The following is a 15205-nucleotide window of genomic DNA, read 5'->3' as shown; positions in this document are numbered from 1 at the left end:
CCCAGTTCCTTCACGCATTGCACCAACAGAAACAAACATTCCTCTGGGAAGGAGGAGGGCTGGGGTGTATGCTTCATGATTAACTACTCATGGTGTAATCACAACAACATACAGGAACTCAAGTCCTTTTGTTCACTCGACCTAGAATTCCTTACAATCAAATGCTGACCTCATTATCTTCAAAGACAATTCTCTTCGATTATAGTCACAGCCGTGTACAGCCATATATACACCCCCCCCCAAGCAGATCCCTCGTCAGCCCTGAAAGAGCTACCTGGACTCTATGGGAACTGGAAACAATACATCATGAGGCTGCATTTACTGTAACTAGGGATTTTAACAAAGCTAACCTAAAACCCATACTTCCTCAGACAACAACATTGATGTATACGCTGACTCTGTGAGCGAGTTTATTAGCAAGTGCATTGTCCCCTCTGTGACCATTAAAACATTCCCTAACCAGAAACCGTGGATTGATGGCAGCATTCGCGCCAACCACCGCTTTTAATCATGGCAAGGTGACCGGAAACACGACCAAACACAAACAGTGCAGCTATTCCCTCCACAAGGCAATCAAACAAGCAAAGGTTCAGTATAGAGAGTCACAATTCAACGGCTCAAACACGAGACTACAGTCAATCATGGATTACAAAAATAACCAGCCCTGTCGCGGATACCGACGTCTTGCTCCCAGACAAATTAAACAACTTCTTTGCTTGTTTTGAGGGCAATACAGTGCCACTGACACGGCCCTCAACCAAAGCCTGTTTGGCTCTCCTTCTTACGTGGCCAAAGTGAGTAAAACGTTTAAACGTGTTAACCCTCGCAAGGCTGCAAGCCCAGACGGCATCCCCAGCCACGTCCTCAGAGCATGCGCAGACCAGCTGGCAGGTGTGTTTGACATGTTCAACAAATCCCTATCCCAGTCTGTTGTCCCCACTTGCTTCAGGATGGCCCCATTGTCCCTGTTCCCAAGAAAGCTAAGGTATCTGAGCTAAACAACTATCGCCCTGTAGCACTCACTTCCGTTATCATGAAGTGCTTTGAGAGACTAGTCAAGGAACATATCACCTCCACCCTACCTGATTACCGAGACCCAGTCCAATTTGCTTACCGCCCCAACAGGTCCACTGATGATGCAATCGCCATCACACTGCCCTATCCCATCTGGACAAGAGAAATACCTATGTAAGAATGCTATTCATTGACTACATCTCAGCATTTAACACCATAGTACCCCTCCAAACTCATCATTAGGGTCTCGACCCCACCCTGTGCAACTGGGTCCTGGACTTTGACGGGTCACTCCCAGGTGGTGAAAATTGGAAACAACATCTCCACCCCGCTGATCCTCAACACTGGGGCCCCACGAGGGTGAGTTCCTAGCCCTCTCCTGTACTCCCTTGTTCACCCATGACTTCGTGGCCATGCACGCTTCCAACTCAATCATCAAGTTTGCAGATGACACTACAGTGGTAGGCCTGATTACCAACAACGACGAGACAGCCTACAGGGAGGAGATGAGGGCCCTCGGAGTGTGGTGTCAGGAAAATAACCTCTTTATTCTACACTGCATCTTGCCTATGCCGCACGCCATCCCTCATCCATATATTTATATGTACATATTCTTATTTATCCCTTTACATTTGTGTGTATAAGGTAGCTGTTGGGAATTTGTTAGATTACTTGTTACATTTTACTGCATAGTCGGAACTAGTAGCACAAGCATTTCTCTACACTCGCATTAACTGCTTATCATGTGTATGTGACCAATAAAATTTGATTTGAGGGATGTAAACAAATTTGTGCACAAAATTTGAGATCAGCTTTTTGTGCATATGGTAAATTCTGGGATATTTTATTTCAGCCCATGAAACCTACATGTTGCGTTTTATTTTTGTATAGTATAAATCGGCTCAAAAGTGACTTAAGTTAGCACGTGGAGTAATGAGTAGGATTCTGTTTTCACTTGCAAAAGTGATTGCTTTGAAAACTAATTTGAAAATGTAAAAAAAATTGACTACGTAAGGGAGTGGCGCAGATCCTTGTTCGATTTGAGCTGGCCGCTCCTCTTCCCTCACTGGCTTCGCCTGGTGAAGTGATGGCCCATAGGCAAGTTCAAACCGGGCCATTTTATCCGACTGCTGCCACCGATTGAACATATGTTCTTTAGAGTCTATCACTTGGTCATACATTACATAAATGTGTTGAAGGGACAGAAAATTATGCCATTACATGCCTCACCCATATTTCACATTAAAATAGTGGACAGTGAAAACATTCATTTTTTTATTTAAAAAAACAACAGTATCATGAGCAAGTTAAATACTAAAGCAATTGTGCAAAAACTGAAAAGGTATCCCAAAGTACAAAATACGGTATTGTTTCCCCACACAGAAAATTCATACAAGATGTTAGTTTTATGCAAGTATTTGCATTGTCAATGAAAAATGCAGTGAATATACAGTACCAGTCAAAAGTTAAGACACACCTACTCACTCAAGGGTTTGGCTTTCTTTTTACTATTTTCTTTCAAAGAATCCTCCATTTGCAGCAATTACAGTCTTGCAGACCTTTGGCATTCTAGTTGTCAATTTGTTGAGGTAATCTGAAGAGATTTCACCCCATGCTTCCTGAAGCACCTCTCACAAGTTGGACTGGCTTGATGGGCACTTCTTACGTACCATACGGTCAAGCTGCTCCCACAACAGCTCAATAGGGTTGAGATCCGGTGACTGTGCTGACCACTCCATTATAGACAGAATACCAGCTGACTGCTTCTCTAAATAGTTCTTGCATAGTTTGGAGCTGTGTTTTGGGTCATTGTCCTGTCATAGGAATAAATGTGCTCCAATTAAGTGCCGTCTACATGGTATGGCATGGCGTTGCAAAATGGAGTGATCGCCTTTCTTCTTCAAGATCCCTTTTACCCATTAGAAATCTCCCACTTCACAACCCCCAAAGCACCCCAGACAATCACATTGCCTCCACCATGCTTGACAGATGGTGTCAAGCACTCCTCCAGCATCTTTTCTGCATCTAACGTTCTTCTTTGTGATCTGAACACCTCAAACTTAGATGCGTCTGTCCATAACCCTTTTTTCCAATCTTCCTGTCCAGTATGTGTTTTTTTTGCCCATCTATTCTTATTATCGGCCAGTCTGAGATATGGCTTTTTCTTTGCAACTCTGCCTAGAAGGCAAGCATCCTGGAGTCGCCTCTTCACTGTTGACGTACTATTTAATGAAGCTGCCAGTTGAGGACTTGTGAGGTGTCTGTTTCTCAAACTAGACACTAATGTACTTGTCCTCTTGCTCAGTTGTGCACCGTGGCCACCCTCTCCTATTCTAGTTAGAGCCAGTTTGCATTGTTCTGTGAAGGGAGTAGTACACAGCATTGTACGAGATCTTCAGTTTCTTGGCAATTTCTCGCATGGAATAGCCTTCATTTCTCAGAACAAGAATAGACTGACGAGTTTCAGAAGAAAGATCTTTGTTTCTGGCCATTTTAAGCCTGTAATCGAACCCGCAAGTGCCGATGCTCCAGACACTCAACTAGTCTAAAGGAGGCCAGTTTAAATGCTTCTTTAATCAGAACAGTTTTCAGCTGTGCTAACATAATTGCAAAAGGGTTTTCTAGTCTTTAAAAATTATAAACTTGGATTAGCTAACACAACGTGCCATTGGAACACAGGAGTGATGGTTGCAGATAATGGGCCTCTGTATGCCTATGTAGATATTCCATTACAAATCAGCTGTTTCCAGCTATAAAAGTCATTTACAACATTAACAATGTCTACACTGTATTTCTGATCAATTTGATGTTATTTTAAAAATGGACCAAAAAAAAGGTGTTTTTCTTTCAAAAACAAGGACATTTCTCAGTGACCCTCAAACTTTTGAACGGTAGTGTAACTCTGGGTCTTCCTTTCCTGTGGCGGTCCTCATGAGAGCCAGTTTCATCATAGAACTTGGTTTTTGCGACTGCACTTGAAGAAGCTTTCAGTTTTTGAAACTTTCCAGATTGACTGACCTTCATGTCTTAAAGTAATGATGGACTGTCGTTTCTCTTTGCTTATTTGAGCAATTCTTGCCATAATATGAACTTGGTCTTTTAGAAAATAGGGCTACCTTCTGTATACCACCCCTACCTTGTCACAACACAATTGATTGGCTCAAACGCATTAAGGAAATACATTCTTTAAATTAACAGGGCACACATGTTAATTGAAATGCATTCCAGGTGACAACCTCATGAAGCTGTTTGAGAGAATGCCAAGTGTGTGCATTGCTGTCAAGGCAAAGGGTGGCAACTTTGAAGAATCTCATATTTTGATTTGTTTTACACTTTTTTGGTTACTACATGATTACATATTTTATTTCATAGTTTGTCTTCACTATTATTCTACAATGTAGAAAATAGTAAAAATAACAAAAAACCCTTGAATAAGTAGGTGTCCGAACTTTTGACTGGTACTGTATAACACACCAGTGTTCCATCAGCATTGTTTAGTTCATTCTGACATACTTTTTATTTTGGGGAAAATTCAGAACATTGTAAAGGATGTGTTCTGTAAAGGATGGCTATGATAAAATTGCAATCCAAAAAAATACAAAGAAAAAGGTAAGTCTGTGGGGCGAGTTCAATTCATGTGTAGACCTACGCCTTCTGTCAGGAGGGCATGTGGAGCCGTGATAAAAGTTCAAGCACTTTTGATCCCTTGCCACTGGGGGAGTCATGGTTATCTCGTGGGGTCATCTCCAGCCCATAGAGGTGCTCAAGGAAGCTATACAGGGAGGCTAGCTGATCTGGGTACCCCTGTTCAAACACACGCAGAAGCTTGAAAAGCTTGTCCAGTGCATTGCTCAGGCCCTCCTGAGGCAGGGGGATTGCCATCCTATCAATGGGGAACACGATGCAAAGCTGCCGGCCAGGGGCCTCCAGGGGCCCCACGCTCACTATGTAGGGCTGAGCGTGGGAGGCAGACTCTGGGCCCTCCAAGGAGGTAGGGTCACAGAATAAGGAGGACACCTCGGTGTCCATCTGTAGAGGAACAAAGGAGGAAAGGTCATTCAAGGGGGTTCTTCAATTACATTCCTTCGAAAAGTCATTGTTACCCTTCTAAAGTTGCCAAAAATTTCCTTCTAAAACTCCGCTAGTTCACAAACTGTTACTCTATATGGCAATGAGGAAATGTCTGAGTTTATTACTCTGATCAGGAAGTATAAAAAATATAAAAAATAAACTGTTGCTCACCGGTACAATGTCCACCAGATACCGAATGGCCTGCCTGACACTGCTCCTGGAGGGTAAGGAGGTTCTACTGGTATTTGTTGGTGGTAGTACATAGATCAGGACCTTCAGCATAGTCAGGGTGTAGGAGTCTGCAGAGGAATCAGAGGGGAACAAATATGTGAAACTTGGCATAAAACAACTCAAACAAAACACAGCAATGTACTCTGACCCCTGAGTAAATCATACAGATAATTTTCAGTCAGTCTGTCAATGGTTTATTAGGAGGTTGACTGTAAAGTTCCTATTCCATGTACACTGAACCAAAAAATAAACGCAACATGCAACAATTTCAAAGTTTTTACTGAGAAATAAACATTTTGTGCATATTGACAATTTCTGAGATTGTATATTTCATGAAACATGGGACCAACACTTTACATTTTGCGTTTATATTTTTATTCAGTGTAGTTAACCTCTGACCTCCTTGCTGTGTGGCAGCCAGTTGGAGAAGTGCTGAGATGTCTGGGTGTTTTTCGCACTCTGCGATCTGGTACACCCTGGGCAACACGAAAGACGACCACTGGGCCAGGAAAGAGTGGCCTTTACCTGGGAACATCCTCTCAAACTCCAGGTCAATCTGAACAAAGAAACACCTTTCAGATCCCAATAATACACGTAGTCACCAATGGGTTGTTCCACTTCAAAAAGAACAAGAAAGAGGATTTTTTTTACACCCACCGTTCTGAAATCGTTTGATGTTTGGAAACTGGTACAACAATCAATTCCACAAATATTCTAGTTTAAAAATATAGATTTTATCGTCTGAGAAATTAAGCTAATTGATTGCATCCAAATAGGCTATTTGAATGTATAGGACTCATATCATAATCAATAAATAGACATGAGGAATCCAAAGGAATACTCAAGTGGCCAGCTTTTGACAACTTCTTTGATTCCTCATACAGTATCTTACCTCATTGTTAGTAAAAAGTTTGGTTCAAATTGGATGTTAGGTACTATAATATTTCAGAAATATATGAATCCTATAAATTAAAAACAGGCCATTTTGGGTGAAATCAATTAGCTTAATTTCTCAGAGATTGAATTATATATCATTAAAATAATGTTGCGGGAATGCTAACCTTATCAGTCTCTAACTTCAGAAACAAATTCATAACAATTTGAGATGGTGGGTGTCATACCTGTCTGAAATGACATGGAATTAACCTAATTACAAGCCTATCTGTGGCCTTTCTAGTCTAGTGAGCATCAGTGGCTTTCTCCATGAAGACTGGACTCACAGTGGCGGGTACGTCAAGAAAACGTGGGTACTCGGCCAACACAGCCCTCATACTTGGCCGTGTGTTGCTGATCCACCTCCTGCGTGCGTTGAATGTGAGGTCCATAGCACCGTGGATGGCAGGCAGATTCCTGGTCAGGGGCCTGGTTTTCTTCATCAGCTCCACCCACCTCTGCGTCTCCTCACTGGACTGGCTCTCCAGGAGCCCAGGTCCCGATCGAGGTCCAGCGGGGTTCAACAGACCTGGCTCTGGCCGACGCCTCTTCAGCACATACTTCTTCTTATGGTCTTCAAGGGTGCGTCGAGAGTTGCGCAGGCGCGTCTCAATGTAACCCGTACGGGACAAAGGGTCGTACAAGTGTTCCTACACAGAAAGAGAGAAAATGAAAAGACATAATTGTCTGTTCAGTAAGTGAGAATTATGTGAATCCTACACTACTAATCAATTTAACTCACGATGCCATTGATGCCAGCAGAGGGTGCACAGAGTCTGAGTCCTGGGAAGAGCTCCACTATGTGCTCTGCCAGCATGGTCTTCTGAGCAGAGGTAGGGTAGCTGCAGAGGACAGGAGATTAAACGTCAGAAACACTTACAAAACATTGAGTCAAAATAGAAGAGAAAAATCTCAGATTTCTCAGTCCCTTCCCTTCTCATCCCAAACACACATACAATCAGCTCCTCACAATCCAAACTCCTCCACGATAAAGGACACAGAGAACTTTATGAGCTTTCTGCGGGACAGCTCACACAGACAGCCCTCCCTCTCGTACTCCCGCACCACCTCAGGACACAGCTGCTCCAGCCACAGGCGCAGGCGACCTACAAAGTCCTGTGGACCAGCCTCCACCTGCTCCTGCCCAAACTCACCGGCCTCCACACCACTCTGAGAATGACAGTTTTAGATAAGTTAAGGACTGAGGATCACATTATGTCAATTAAACATTTAGCGCCTAATATGTTTTATGAGATTGTGAGGTCGGCGATCGAGGACTGAGTAGATATGCTTTACTCACATTGGCAGGATGAGGCAGAGGCAGAGCAAGGGCCTCCTCAGCCATGCAGCATCTCTCCATATCTGGCCGCTCTGTTTTGATGTTGGTTGGGCTGAAACAGGGGTGCAATGCATCCTGGGGCTTGGCAGCCATCTCTCCCTCCAGGGACACAGCCACAGTCCTCAGGTCTCCTTCATGCAGCCTGTGGTCATCTGCAACTGAACATTAGCAGAGAGGAGACAATGAGGAAGAGCATGAGAGGTAGCCAAGCAAGCCGCCTGATCTCGCAAACTGACATGAATGGTTCGCTGTACGGATATACTATTCATGTAAGCTCGCGATATCAGGCAGCTTGTGAGGCTACATTCAGTACACTGCAAGTCACGATATCAAGAGAGGCTCTCTCACTAAGGCATTCTTTCACTACATTGAGTCAGGACTTACAGTGAGTGGCACCGCCCCCGTCAATATGGGCCATGTCTTCATTGTGCTCCGTCTTGTACACTCTGTTCATCAGCTCCCACTCCTCTGGAATCCCCATGCCCTGACCCTCCTCAAAGTCCACCATCACTGGCCCAGCCGACACAAGGTCAAATGGGTCAGGCAGTCCAGCACAGTCCTCCACCACCTCCTGGGGATGGGGCTCCACGGTGGTCCTTTGTGATGCTTGGGAGGTTGAGCAAGTGGTCTGACCCATTGGATTCTTAATGTTGCCACGCCCACCACCCCCCCTCGGTCCTGTGTTACAGAATGCCTCTGAAGACCCAGCCTGCACCCTCCAGTCACCCCCACTGGGGGCCTCTAACCTCTGCTTCAGTCCCAGGGTGTCCTGGTCCCTCTGGGTCAATGAGGAGAGTCCCTGCTGCTGGTCCCCTTGGAGCCCCGTTAACAGACGCACAGTCTCACACAGCACAGACTCCACTGCTGTACGCACTGCCTCCTCAATGGCCCCACCCAGTCTGTCCCTCAGGAAGCTGATGGACAACTGGACATCCATCTTGGCACAGCTCTACCTGGCTGTCTCTGGGACTTTAGACACCAACTTCAGGTTTCGGGCTCTATGAGATGATATGTAGCTAGTCTATTCAAAAGCCACCAAACCTGGGTATTGCCAAAGATTCTCTAGTATAAGTTATTGCTTAAGTTCTTCGTCTCTGATAATTGATATGACCACATCTCTAAGCCTCTCTCACTTGGAGCGTCAACTAGACATACACACTGAGTAATATGAATTTTACTAAGAACAATCATATTAGCTCTTCAACCTAATTCTACAGATATCTTGGCAACCCAAAAACCAATGTCAACATAGTTGTAGCTAGTATTATTACTACCATATTATGCGTTAGACTGGTGAATACATTCGGTTTTGCAACTGACTAGGTATCCCCTTTTCCTATTGTTGTCCCCATTATTATAGCTAGCAACAAAACAGGCTCTCTAGCTAGCTAATCATTTCCTACAAGCTATCGCTGTAAATTAACAGATTCATTCAACTAGTTAACGTCACCAACATTTCACTGCAAATTATCGAAACAATACTTGAAGTCTACGCGGGATTGGGACTTTAAACCAAAGAAAAACATTAATATATAAATTTTTTAAGCGTTCTAGCTAGCTAGCTGTCGATTCTAGCTAGCTATCGTCCCCTAAATAAAACGTCATCGGCAAGAGGCAGCAAGCGTCAGAAGAGAACGGTGTGAAGCCATACAGAGATTTCAGCCATGGTATTCTCATTTTTCTTATGTTGTTTACTTAACAAGCATCAGGTGACTATTTTTTCAGGAATACTCAGGTACTTCAATTTATTAGTTTGTTCTTGTATGACCGGAAGTCCTATTTTCTTTACAAATTTACGAAGAAGATTGAAAGCTGTATTTATTTTTTATGTATACAGTAACTAAGATACTGTTTTAAAGGGCATACAGGTCTGCTCTGACTTTACACGGTTATTGTTCTATTTAGTTATTAATACTCATTTCCAAAAAAAAGGTCTTAGGAACATGTATATGTAAAACATGTTTTATTCATTTTTTTTTCATGTTCGGTTTTCATACGCACTTAAAAGTAGGTACCCTTTTATTTAAATTATTAATTTGTATTTTATTTCTCAGAATAGTTCCTGATTACACTAAAGAGGGTTTTTAGCCTCTCTTACTACAAGAACCCTTGGTTTGGTCTTGAGCATAATTTTAAATTGAGTTGAATTGAAAAGCCGGATAACGTCTTGCTCAAAGTTTATGGAATAAGCTATTTTCACATTAAATTGACTTAAATGGTGCAGATCACGGTTCCTTATCGTTTACTGCTCCTACGTCTTTGACTCATCCTACTACAGTTTATACTTTTATATCGTCTTTGTTGTTTTGTCTTTGTCCATAGTTTCTCTTAATGCTCGGGGTTACTAACAATGTGAAGCGCACGGCCTTGTTTTTATTTGCTAAACAATTTCGAACAGATTTTTGCTTTTTTCAAGAGTCTTACTCAATTTCGGCTGATGACAACTTCTGGAGATCACAGTGGGGCAACGATATTTGGCTCTCTCATGGATCTGAACGCTCCGCTGGTGTCACTACAATTGAAAATACCTTTGGTGGTAATATTCTACACTCGGAATGTGACCCCTTTGGTCACTTTATTTGTCTTGTGATCAGTTACAATGACATTACGCTCATTACTGTAAACTTCTACGGGTACAACACCAAACATGAGAATGAGGAGTTACTTGAATCTATAGAGAAACGTATACTTCATTGGTTATCTAAATTTCCCAATTCGTGATTATTGATAGGAGGGGACTTTAATATGATAGATAATTAAACTGATAGATGGCCCCCAGGTAAACCAACCAATCAGAATTTGGGTTTAATACTTTTTATGGAAAAGTTTGATCTTACTGATATATGGAGAGAGAGGTTTCCGGCCGACAGATCATTCACTTGGAGGAACAAAACAGGCTCCAGACAATCCAGAATAGATTTTTGGCTTATATGCAAATGTATTGATAGTGACTGTGTTACTACAAATATGTGTACCACTCCCCTCACAGACCATAGGGCCATTTACATTGATATCAAAATATTTACCCCTGATATGAACCTTGGTAGAGCATCCTACTGGAAGCTAAATAGTTCATTATTAAATAATGATATAGTTCAATTTGAGGTTAAAAATCTGCTCTCACACTTTTGGGAAAGAAAAATCTTGTCGCAAGAACTGGGAGCTCTTTAAATTTGAGGTGTCCAAATACCTTAAATATGGTAGTAATCTTGCTAAGACCAGAAGAGCTGAGGAGGAAAAGGTGATCATTAAGATAACTTCCCTTTCTCAGAGGTCCCCAGCCGGCCTATCGGGGGAGGAGAAGAAGGAACTCATTGAGTTACAAAAACTGGATAATATATATAAATTAAAAGCAGAAGGAGCCTTTATTAGATCTAGGAAAAAATGGATTAAGGTAGAACAGAATTCATCCTATTTCTTTAGACTTGAGAAATGTCACTCTAAAAATAACACTATCCATAAGTTAAACATTGGTGTTATTACTGATGACCAAACATTAATCGCTAAATACTGTAGCAATTTTTACAGAAAATTGTATAGCTCTACGTACTGTCAGGAATCCACAGATGTTTTTTTAACTCACTGAATAATGTTCACTCTCAGGGATATAGAATCTAAACAGGCTGATGAACCCATCAAAGTTGAAGAGATTACAGTATCAAACATCTAAAGAACAATAAATCAGTGTTGATGGAATTACATCAGAATTTTACAAATTTTTTTGAGCAAGTAGCTCCCTTCCTATTTGAAGTATTTTTTAGAGAGTATTAAAAACAATGTTCTCCCTCCTACAATGAGTCAGGGGTTAAGCCTAAGCCTAAAAAAGAAGTGCTGCTCATCGATAACTGGCGTCAAATTTGTCTTCTTAATAATGACTATAAGATATTAGCCTTACTACTTGCAAAAAGTAGTAAAGAAGACCTGGATGCAATCATTGATGAGACAGTCTGGCTTCATGAGGAACAGACATATGTCTAACAATGACAGACTAGTATTAGACATACTTGACTACTCAGACCTAATAACTGATGATAGCTTCATATTTTTTAGATCTTTATAAAGCATTTGACACAGGAGAGCATCAGTTTCTCTTCCACTCCCTTGAGAGACTTGGCTTTGGGGATTTTTTCTGTAAGGCTATTAAGACTCTCTATGCAAATGGTAACAGCTCTATCAAATTGACATATGGCACCTCACCTAGATTTGAGTTAAAGAGGGGAATTAGGCAAGGTTGCCCTATCCCTCCGTACCGGTTTTTATTAATCACCCAACTTCTTGCAAATTCTTTAAATAATAGTCCTGTACAAAGTATTTCAATAGCTGGTAAAGACATTATTATAAGCCAGCTGGCTTTTCATTTAAGACGCTAACCAAATTCCCATATCGATCAATGTGATACAATCCTTTTCCAAAGCGTCTGGTCTATATCTTAACATTAATAAAAGTGAACTCATAGCTGTCAAATATTGTGTGACACCTTCATATTATGGTATTCCAGTAAAAGAAGAACTTACATATTTAGGCATAACCATTACAACGGATCAGAAGTCTAGAGGCTTACTAGATTTTAACCCTCTTATTAAAAATAGCCAGAAGAAGCTAAATCAATGGCTACAGAGGGACTTATCTTTAAAAAGGTAGAGTCCTAATAACCAAGGCCGAAGTTCTCTCTAGACTAACATATGGTGCTCTATCTTTATTTCTTGACAGTAAAATAAGCAAGGAGATAGACCAGATGCTTTAACTTTATTTGGAGAAACCGTACCCATTACATTAGGAAAACTGTTGTAATGAACACTTATGAGAATGGTGGACTGAATTTTATGGACTTTACTACTTTAAATAATACTTTTAAGATCAATTGGATAAAACAATTCATAAGAAGACCCACTTCTATCTGGAATTTTATTCCTCATCGAGTCTTCTCTACTTTTGGTGGCCTTAACTTGTTTTGCAATTATAATATTGACAAAATTCCAGTGAAACCTTCTGCTTTTCATCGGCAGGCTCTCTTGTCATGGTCCTTAATTTATAAAACACAATTTTTCTCCACACAAATATATGGAATAAATCGGGATATATTGTATAAAAATACTTTTGTTTTTAGAATATTGGTTCCAAAATAATATCCTATTGGTGAGCCAACTGGTAAATGCAGAGGGTCTTTTACTCAGTTATAAGGAATTCTTTTCACTTTATAAAGGTCCCTGTAACACCTAAAGATTTTGCAATTATTTTAGATGCCATTCCCTCAGGTGTTGCTCTGTTATTCAGGAACGTGTCAAGACCTGACCCTCAGAGCCTACCTTCTATTGACCCATCAGGATGTTGTATCTATACCTTATGTCATGCCTTATTGGAATGGATTTATTAAAATATCTGTTGGAAAAAAAGTTTGGATGTTGCCACACACATACCTACTTGTTAACAAAATTAAGAAAGTTTACTTTAAAATTATTCATAAATATTATCCTACCAACCACTATATGAAGAAGTTGAAGGAAAACAACTCAAATTGCTCCTTTTGTAATGACCACCCAGAAACAGTGTTGCATCTTTTTTGGCATTGTATTCATGTAAGAAAACTGTGGCAAGACATCAGTAGATTTATAACACATTTATGAAGATTTTACACTATTGTGGAGAGATGTACTGCTTGGATTCTTTACATACGATACAAATAAGCTGAAATATTTTTATGTAATTAATTTCATTATTCTTTTGGCCAAATTTCATATACACAATGTAAATTTACAAAAAAAAAAAAACATTCTTACCCTACAAAAAGAAATTGAACTGTATTTTAAGACAGTTAAATACTCTACTAACAAAAAAGCTGTTCATCCCCTGCCATCACCTCATGTTTCAGCATGATAATGCCCAGCCCCATGTCGCAAAGACCTGTACACAATTTCTGGAAGCCTGCATACTCACCAGACAGGTCATCCATTGAGCATGTTTGGGATGCTCTGGGTTCGACGTGTACGACCGCATGTTCCAATTCCCGCCAATATCCAGCAACTTCGCACAGCCATTAAAGAGGAGTGGGACAACATTCCACAGGCCACAATCAACAGCCTGATCAACTCTATGCGAAAAAGATGTGTAGCGCTGCATGAGACAAATGGTCACACCAGATTCGGACTGGTTTTCTGATCCACACCCCTACCTTTATTTAAGGCATCTGTCATGTCATGTGAAATCCATAGATTAGGGCCTAATGAATTTATTTCAATGGACTGATTTCCTTATATGAACTGTAACTCAGTGAAATCTGATAAAACGCCACATGCAACAATATTTGTTCACTATGTTTAATGCTTTCATTCATTGGATGTTACAGTACTTTGTGCCAATCATAAATATAGAATCTCAATCTAGATCTGTGGTGCCATTGTACTTTAATCTCTCTCTGACATGAGCATTGACAAATCATTCTTCTTGAAGTGTGTACAATTTGCTCATTTCCAAAGAACAGAATACTAATTTAGAAAATGTGCTTGTTATACAAGGGTTTAGACTCCCATAACAATATTTAGTGAAAACATGGCATTTTACATATGCTCTTTTCAGCATCGAAGCAGGACAAATCTGTGAAGTGAAGAACCACCGATGCTGCCAACCCTCTCTGCAAGAAAGTCCTTGGAAAACAATAGTATGCTCAAGAGCTGAAGATGTTAAGACAAAAACAATTATTTCATTACCCCGGGACACAACGGGTGACTACCCAGAAAAATAAAGAAGAGGAGAGGAGTAAGAGGAGATCTTTGATTTAAGATGATTCATATTAGACTGTACCTGCTCCTTCTTGCTGTTGATGATGACCAGGTCTCCTTCTAGAGCCTGACAGTGCCCCCTGCTGGCTTCCCAAGTCGTGCTCTACTCAGAGAAGGTGTAGAATCCTCAAACTGGACTCTGGACCTCGAAGCCAGTTCCAAGGAATTTGTTAATCGTCTAATCGGGGACTAATTTAGACCTAGGACACCAGGTGGGTGCAACATAATTATCAGGTACAACAGAAAACCAAACCTCGTAGGGTAAGAGTTGAATAGCCCTGGTGTTTTTTTTATTTAACTAGGCAAATCAGTTAAGAACAAATTCTTATTTTCAATGACGGCCTAGGAACAGTGGGTTAACTGCCTTGTTCAGGGGCAGAACGACAGATTTTTACCTTGTCAGCTCAGGGATTCGATCTTGCAACCTTTCGGTTACTAGTCCAACACTCTAACCACTAGGCTATCTGGTGTAGAAGCTGCCGAGGGCCTTCACCTCCCTGTTGGTCCTCAAAGGGCTTGGAGTAACCCTGGATTGTAAACTGTCATGGTCAAAACATATTGATACAACAGTAACTAAGATGGGGAGAGGTCTGTCCATAATAAAGAATTGCTCTGCCTTCTTAACAGCACTATCAACGAGGCAGGTCATACAGGCCCTAGTTTTGTTGCACCTGGACTACTGTCCAGTCGTGTGGTCAGGTGCAAGAAAGAGGGACTTAGGAAAATTGCAAATAGCTCGGAACAGGGCAGCACAGCTGGCCCTTGGATGCACACAGAGGACTAACAATAATATGCATGTCAATCTGTCCTGGCACAAAGTGGAGGAGAGATGGACTTCATC

At 41.2% G+C, this 15205-nt stretch overlaps 1 protein-coding gene across 1 annotated transcript; it reads right to left on the bottom strand.

Moving 5' to 3' along the window:
- Positions 1–2267: 2267 nt before the first annotated feature.
- On the bottom strand, positions 2268–9254 carry LOC135538729 (uncharacterized). Its single transcript, XM_064964638.1, has 8 exons — positions 7973–9254; positions 7550–7746; positions 7220–7419; positions 6992–7091; positions 6537–6899; positions 5716–5872; positions 5257–5384; positions 2268–5043 (listed from the first exon to the last, which is right to left on the bottom strand). Exons 1-8 carry the CDS (start codon positions 8523–8525, stop codon positions 4672–4674), a joined length of 2070 nt encoding a protein of 689 aa, XP_064820710.1. The 5' UTR covers positions 8526–9254; the 3' UTR covers positions 2268–4671.
- Between the last annotated feature and the right edge of the window lie 5951 nt (positions 9255–15205).

Source organism: Oncorhynchus masou, unplaced genomic scaffold (genome assembly GCF_036934945.1).
Source record: "Oncorhynchus masou masou isolate Uvic2021 unplaced genomic scaffold, UVic_Omas_1.1 unplaced_scaffold_29___fragment_2___debris, whole genome shotgun sequence".
Classification (NCBI taxonomy): domain Eukaryota; kingdom Metazoa; phylum Chordata; class Actinopteri; order Salmoniformes; family Salmonidae; genus Oncorhynchus; species Oncorhynchus masou.
The sequence above is the reverse complement of the archived record's forward strand: the minus strand, read 5'-3'. Positions and strand labels throughout refer to the sequence as shown.